The sequence below is a fragment of the Eublepharis macularius genome, chromosome 6, assembly GCF_028583425.1.
Source record: "Eublepharis macularius isolate TG4126 chromosome 6, MPM_Emac_v1.0, whole genome shotgun sequence".
NCBI classification, from domain to species: Eukaryota; Metazoa; Chordata; class Lepidosauria; order Squamata; family Eublepharidae; genus Eublepharis; species Eublepharis macularius.
Window position 1 is genome coordinate 89,434,566 of NC_072795.1, and position 7,962 is coordinate 89,442,527.

Genomic DNA, 7,962 nt, shown 5'->3' on the forward strand with positions numbered 1-7,962 from the left:
AAGTGCTCTAAATAAGACACCTTTCAGCACTGGAAACGTAAGCATCAATTAAAAGCAGTGGAAATGAAAGATACCATGTTCTGAAGTTCTAGAGTAAGAAATACCTGTAGCACAGCATTCATAGCTGAATGTTAGGATGTGACCTGCAATTTTTATGTGACAACTGAAAACCTCTTCACATTGTATTTGAGGCTAGTTAGTTATAAATACCTGAATGGAAAGCTTTGTGTGTGCTGTTTTTGTGGAATGTAGTATAGTTCCAGTTGTCCTCTGTGGTAACACTTTTTATTAAATAAAACTCAAGTAGCAGGTCGTGACATTTTTCGGATCAGAGCTCATCTTACTTTTATGTTGCTCATGAACTTTTATGTCTTGTGTTATCTGGCTATTTAAATTAATATCTGGAGTGCAACTGGAAGCCAAGTATATCTTTAAGAGAAAAAAAGGAGGAATATTGAGACCTTCGTGCAAACAGAAAGATGTAGATGTCTAATTAGAACAGGTCATATATTGGAGTGAGATTGAAGACCACTGGGGGAACAGAATACAGCAAATGAGAACAGTAGTTGGAAGAAGCAAATAATAACATATGGCTTTTGACCTATTTAATGCCCTGCTTCAACTTGGTTTCATGGAAACTTCTGTGTATGGAATTGTGAGACATGAAGAACCATATGTAGGTCCTGTCCCTGTAAATGTTGTTTTGACCTTCTGGCAAGTCCTTAGCCAGTATATATGACTCAACTTTCAGTACTGGATAGGAAGCATACCATGCTGCTCCTAGTAGTGTGTTAATGTTGAACAGTCTCTCTTCTGGGAAGCGAGCTTAATAGTTTTGAATAATAGCAGCTGCAAATAGTTTGGAGGGTCTACTACAGCAGGCTCTGTTTTCTTCACTTTCATGTTTTCCTAGGATTTCTCACTTTGTTAGAAATGTCATCCATATTTTAAAACTGTGCCTGTTTTGGATTCTGCAACATATTTTGATAAACATTCATGCCCTCTATGTAGGGTTCTTTAAATAAAACCAAGACCAACACAGGTATTTACACTGAAGTGATTCTCTGCCCTCTTCAGTGCTACTGCTTTTACAAGTTGAGCCAATCCCGTGCTATGCTGTGCCTTCTCTTTTCAATTGTTTTGGGAAGGGGTTTTATATCTGATGAAACATATCCTGAGGAAAGACCTATGACAAAAAGTGGAGGAATCGAGAATTTTTTAGGGTAAGGCAGCAAAAGTATAAAATGAATGGCAGAAATTTCTACTAGGTCATTACATAACACAGTATAAGAGTTCCTAAACTTTCCTCTTTCCTTTTGTTTCCTCTTTCCTTTTTTGTTTATCAGTCTGTTAGATTTTATGCCTTCATAACAAGGTTTGATTATCCTTTGTATCATTTAATAATCAGATCGGGAAACATTAAAGAGCACAGATTTATGAGAAGGACATAGAGGGAGTATCTGTCTAGGAAAGGGCTAGTCTAGGCTTAGCATGTCATGTCCAGGCAATGCTGAAAGTTGTGCCTGCAATGGGTGACATGTGAGGAGCATCAAATGATCTGGCTGTGTATAAGTCAATTACCGTGTGAACCATCCTAAATCACCTGAAGTTCTTCTTTCTCGTTCAAAGCTTTCTACATAAGGCCCCTGACAATAGTGTAACTGGAATGATTTGAACACTGCCATAATCCAGGGACTTGTGATTAAATGAAGGTTTACCATACTGAATTTTATCCAGTGCACAGTATTTTTATTGTTACATTAGCCAGGAGGGAAAGAACAAACAGGCACACTTTTGTGTGGCAGTGTGAATGGGGTGACTTTTGGCTGAGTTGCACAGGGAACAGATGGCCTCAAAAGAATTTAAATTAAATAAAGCTGAATGCTCCCCAAACGGAAAGGCAGTAGTGTAGGAGGAGAATCATATTACACTTTGCCACATCTGTTTTTAATGCTGCTAGATGAGTTTTGCATAATAAATTGTACAGCTACAACCAATTTGAAAATTTCACAAAATGTTGCTGTGGCAGAAGCCGTTAACATACATCTCTAAACGTTTGAAGGAGATACTCAGTAAGTGTTTTTGATACTCATGAAATCAAATCCCACATAGTAGTCACAGATAGCAAAAGAAGTGCCATTTGCTGCAAGTGTTGCATTTTTCCAATTTCATATAGTGTGGCAATTTCTCAGAAAATGCCCCCACAATAGCATTACCAGTTAAAGGAAGGTGTGGGGACTGCAGCAAATTAATGCTACATATTTACTGTGTAAACAAATCCTGCAGAAAGTTCCAAAATCCTTAATTTTTTAGCAAATGTATCTCTGGAGACCACATGTTTTCCAACTTAGAGTTGGGTAATGTTTTTCATAAAGTCTTGCTATTACTGTTTAAGGAGAGCTATACAATTCTATAACAGGCTTTTCTGTTGCTGTGGCTGAATAATGGCAGTGACCACAATGATCTGAGTGTTCTCAGTTGGGCATGTAATGTATGTGCCAGCCTTCCAATCCTGAGGAGCTATACTGTGCTCAGAAGCAGCTGTAATTGAGGACAGATGCATACTTTACATGAGAATGCCACCAAGAAAGCCGTCTTGTATGGGAATCATTCTTCCCCCTCCTCCCTGACAGTAACATAACCAGCACATGCTCTGTGCCCCCATCACCACCTGCAGGTTATGTGAAGCTGTGGTGATGGAAGGTATTGTATGAATATCAATGTAAAAATCGGTACCTCTTGGTGGCAGCCTGATGACAAGTGTGTGTGTTCCAGCCCATAATTTGTGAATGGCCGAGAGAGGATGCTTCTCTTCAGGGTTGCGTAGATTGGGGGGGGGGGCGGAATAATGGCATACCTGTCAGTGACTGTTAAATTGTGGCTTCTGGCTTAGTTTAGCAGAAACCATTCAAAATTAAACCATAGAAACACTGCTGTCCTTTAGATGTATACCATTCAACGCCATGTGCCTGCTGGAAGTTCTTTTGAGCTGCAAAAAGTGTAACAGTAGAAGCCAGTTATCAAGAGCAGTGGTTCCCATCCTTTAGTATGGTGACCACAAGTCCAAATTTGCTTTGTACTGTGACTCATTCAGGGGTTAGCCCAAGAGATTGAGAAGGCACTGCTGGGTGCCAGGTTGAGGAGATGCGGAAAGATGATAGATGTTGGCAAAATGATGGGTGGCAAGTAGTTCAGTGCAATACATCTCCCACCGCTGGAAAAGAGCAGCGAGGCACTGCAGGAGGCTGAGTAAGAGGCTGGGTTGCCAAAGAAACAGTGCCGAAGACAGAGCCTACACTCACACATACCTCTCCTCCTCTTGCTTTTCCACCTACTGTCCAGCCTTTCCCCTTTTCTCCCAGCTACCGAAAAGGAGAGAAAGAGAAGGGAGCAAAGGGCAGGAGCCACCATTAGATATGGCTTGCCTGCAACCCACTTTTAGGTCCTGACTTACAGGTTGGGAAACACTGATTAAGAGTATGTTTACTGTCTTTCCCTTTTTAAGGTAAGCAGGGCCATTAACTTGGCTTCTGTTGGTCTTGTTTTATTTTTTTTAATAACTTGAATAGAGAACATTTAATTTATATTCCCATGTCCATAGTATCAGACTTGTTCATAAACACAGACTGGTGTACAACTAGACTATTTTGATTTGAAAGGTAATTACAATTTTTCTTTTAATACTTCTGTAGGACTGCAGCAGGCCATCTTAAGCAGGCAAATGTCAAATGATACGTTGGAGCCTATATTCATCCCCCGAATGTCCCGTGCTGGATTTGCTGCGAAAGGTAGTAATCTCGAAGAATCGGATGCCTCTGACCCTTCTCCTCCTCCTTATGCTGACTTCAGTCTGATCAATCACGACAGTGCCGTCCGCTCTGGTGTGCTGGAAAGCAATGTTTTCATGCCTCGACCTCAGGCAGTAGGGTCTTCTAGTTATGTTTCCACAAATAAAGCATTGAAGCATTCTGACAGTGGAACATCCCTGCCTTCCTCTTCCCAAAGGGCAACTGCTGACAATGATAATGAATCAGACAGTGATTATGAAAATTTGCTTGAACCTACAGAGTCATCTGACAACGAATACGCACAGACAAGTGATTCTCAGCCCTTGACACATGCTGATGGAGATTCCAGGAACGCTCAAGTCCCCCAGATTTAATAGAACACGAGCTTATTATAGCACTATCTTTTTCCTAATTGTTACAGAAATATTTTGGGATTTAACTTGGAGGAAAAGACCTACAACAGCGGATTATTGTGCACAGCAGACATAGAAGACTTGCACTTAGATGGCTTATTCACTTTGTGATACAATTTTGCAAGTTTTATAATGGAATCATTAGGATAATCAAACTACTAATATTGTTGAGATTGATGGATGTACTGGTAAACATAAGCAAAATGAAATTTGAAAAAAAAAATGTTGCCATTCCCCTTAAGAAAAATGGGATTAGCAACTAAGCACAGTCTCTAATGATCTCAAATCAAAACTTACCTCGTGCACTATCATGCCTTGAATTTTAGGATGTTTATTTCTAAGAACTTTGATCAGCAGGCTTGGTAAAAGGTGAAGCCAAATAGATCATTGCCAGAAAATAAACTGATAATTCCAAGAAGCCTGATTGGAACAAATGTGAACTATCTTCTCTGCATGTCCTTTTAATAGAGATGAGGTTTGTTTCAATCTTTTTTCTACTAGCCTAATGTGTATACCACTTAAAAATTATGGTTGCCTTTTATGTAGGAAAGTGATTACCAGTAAATCATCATTGAATGTCTCAAGCATAGCTATTCTGACTTTGGTGGATTTAAAGTGACTTTGCCACACTATCCTCACTGTCTGGGGTTTTTTGTTTTGTTTTAAAAATATGAAGAGCACATAGTAGAAGGTGGTGAAATATATGTGGTCAGTTCAGCCCAAGTATGACTCTACAAATGTTGAACTTTGAATGAAGACAAGTTCTTGCAAGTTACCTGTAAAAATGGCCAGATTCCATAAACATTAATTTATGAAAGACATGGAGAATGGAAGAGTCTGTCTCGCGTACTACCCTTTGGGTTTTCCTGTGTAAAATGCAACTCTTGTCACGAGGGTGGAAATGTTTAAGTTTTGGTGACATGAAGTAGAATCTGCTTCAGCAATGTTTTGGAAGCACTTATTTTTATTTTATGCTTGCAGTAAGCTATTTGCCTCAAAGATCTAAAACTACCACTAAAATATGGCTCTTTCTCTTAATTAGCAAATGGCAAACTGCAGCCTACGTTGATGCATTTTATAGACACATGCAATCCTACTTTTTATTAAACTCTGGTAGAATACTTCCTTTCAGGTTACCTTATGTAAAATCTCAGCAGCTCTACAATACCAGACTTTTATGTTAACTTGTTAAAACTAACCAAAACAAAAGTGGCTTTGAAGTGAGGTAAAAACACGATCTCCTTGGATGTTTGTGTCTTTAAACATGTCTCTGTTTTCAGTACTTAACATACTTTGGCCTTAACATATGTTTTGTTTCTCATTGCTGCAGTCCATTTTAATGAACAAACATGTTTGGGTTTGGGTATCTCCAAGAAACTATAGTGCTGGTTTGTTAAATAAGTGCTGTTGCCATCTCATCAATTCATTCAAGAAAGTTTGTTTTTGTCGCACAAAAACCTTTAATGTACATCTCTGACAAAGCAGTTTAACGAGACAATAAAATCTTATTTAATCCTTTGTTTTTTAATATCCGTCAGTAAGGTTCCATTGCAGTGAGATCATGTATCTGCAAGTGAAAGCAGTTTGAGTCAAGATTTTCTGTTTCAAATGGGACAAATGATAAAACTGCATCTCGTAGAAGTAACATTATTCCTCATTGGCTGGGAGAAAAGAGGAGCACCCATGAGATTATTGCTTCTGTACAGTTGTAATCACTTTCTCATGTCTATTATTCCCATCAATTCATGCATGACAAAAATCTATAATCCTCACAATAGAAGACCAGCAGCAGGGAGTTAATAAATCCCTTAGTTGGCATAGCATACCTTAGTTGGCATAGCATACCAAAATAGTTTAGGAGGTAGGGGTGAAGATGACAACTCCTATTATTATAGTTGTTTATGCACAAATTGCTTCGTTCTATAAAGAGTGTTTTCAATAAGGCCTATTACAACGCGATAGGGTACAGTAATAAACTCCTGTTAGCTTGTAGAGATTTCTAGGTCTTTGGGAGACTCTTTCAGTAGTTCAAAAGAAAATGCTGTAATACTGATATTAGGCTTGTTCTTGGAATGAATATCTGAACTGCTCCAAGATTCAGTCCAGCTGATGGGAGTGTGATAGCACACTCAACAAGTTGATGGGATCTTTGAAGAACTGAAGCTAGAGGAACAGCAAAGTAGAAATTTTACAAAATCTCCTCTTCCATGATAACCCTGGTCCCCAGGGGCTTGAGCAGACTAATTTTACCCCACCCTGTCTTTTGTGTATGTGTTTTTGCTTAATTGAATTGCAACATTCTTTCCACAGTATTCACTTCTTGCTAGGCTTTTTTGTTGTTGTTGTTGTTTCAGGGATGGTATATTTGGTTAGTTTATTAAATCATGTTTTCCTGCTTACAAGAGTTCCCTGACTATGTACCTACTTTGCAGCTCCATTGTGTAGCTTTCATTATCCACATGGGACAGTGAATTATTTACAGGGATGTGGTCCACTGAAGCCTTGAGGGTGTTCTGATCTGAAATTATTACATTCTGGCTTAGAATGTTGCTGCTTCAGCTTTCATTTAAAAATTAAACAATTTACAGCTGATGCTGATAGTCATATGGATAAAAAAGCATGCAACTGATGAACAGATGAACTGGCTAAGATTATCTCTCTTTTATCAATAGAATGAACTCTAGACTCAGTGCTAAGTCTCCAGCCCTTACAAAGAAAAAATGATAGAAATAGGCAATTACTTTGCATATATGCAGGACAAAATTATGTTTTTAATATACTTTCTTGAGGTGGATTGGTGTATGTTTTCTACACAGCTTCTGATGTTAATTTATCCCCTGGCTAGAAACAAGAAGACTTTAATGGTCTTACTTTGGTTATTCAGATAGCAGGTTGGTGAAAATCTATTTTTGCAATTTTAGCCAACATTGTAAACTGGATTCCAAATGGAAAATAACGCATCATACCCATATTCCATTTCAGATGTTTCCTTCGGCTTTCAAGAAAGGCTTCTTTGCAGCAATAGCAAGGGAGGGTTGCAAATAGTTGTATGAAGAGGGGGGACTGTCTTGAAAATTCCTGCTCTCTATACCATCTCCAATAACGTATTCAGAAAATACGGTGACCCAGTAATGAACTGTTATGGGTAGGGCTGTAGAAACTTCACACACACACAATCTACTGCTACAGAATTGTAGTAAGTTTTGGATACTGATAGCTCAAGGGAGTATTGTAAAATGTTTTCTATTGCTACTAGCAAAAGAAGTTGGAAGGAGGATGGAGGTGGTTTTTTGAGGAAATGGAAACAGGCAACTTGATCTTATGGGCAAGTGGCTTATTTCTGCACTTGACTGTCTTGACATGAGGTATGTGAGCTTCGAAAAGGCCATTATTGCAGCAGACAAACCATTTTTAGCATTGACAATAACCACAGTTTGAAATCCTTGATGGGGGTTGCTATACAAACTCCAAAATGGCAATCAAGATATCACAATGTAGCCTTCTGTAGCATTTTTCTCTTAAAGAAGCAGACAATGTTTTTATGATTTTAGGTATTTTTAACTGAGTTTTTTTAACATTTCATATTTTTCTTCAGACTTAGGGCCTGCTTCAGAATTTCAACAAGCAGGGGGCCCACAAGGACTTAGGGAGGGTACTTCACTTTCTCCTATATCCCCTTCTCCACAGTATTTCTTACTTTTCCTCTTGGCAACCCCTATCCTCGCCTATCTTTACTTCCTTTTCTTCTTCCCATCTACCAT

At 38.7% G+C, this 7,962-nt stretch overlaps 1 protein-coding gene across 1 annotated transcript in view; it reads left to right on the plus strand.

Annotated features, from left to right (window-relative positions):
- ABRAXAS2 (abraxas 2, BRISC complex subunit) overlaps positions 1 to 5,719 on the plus strand; it is a 32,994-nt gene extending 27,275 nt beyond the window's left edge. Inside the window, exon 9 of the mRNA XM_054984232.1 lies at positions 3,693 to 5,719. Within this exon, the coding sequence (XP_054840207.1) occupies positions 3,693 to 4,162 (470 nt within the window). The 3' untranslated portion in view covers positions 4,163 to 5,719. The remainder of the gene's footprint in view (positions 1 to 3,692) is intronic.
- Positions 5,720 to 7,962: the final 2,243 nt, after the last annotated feature.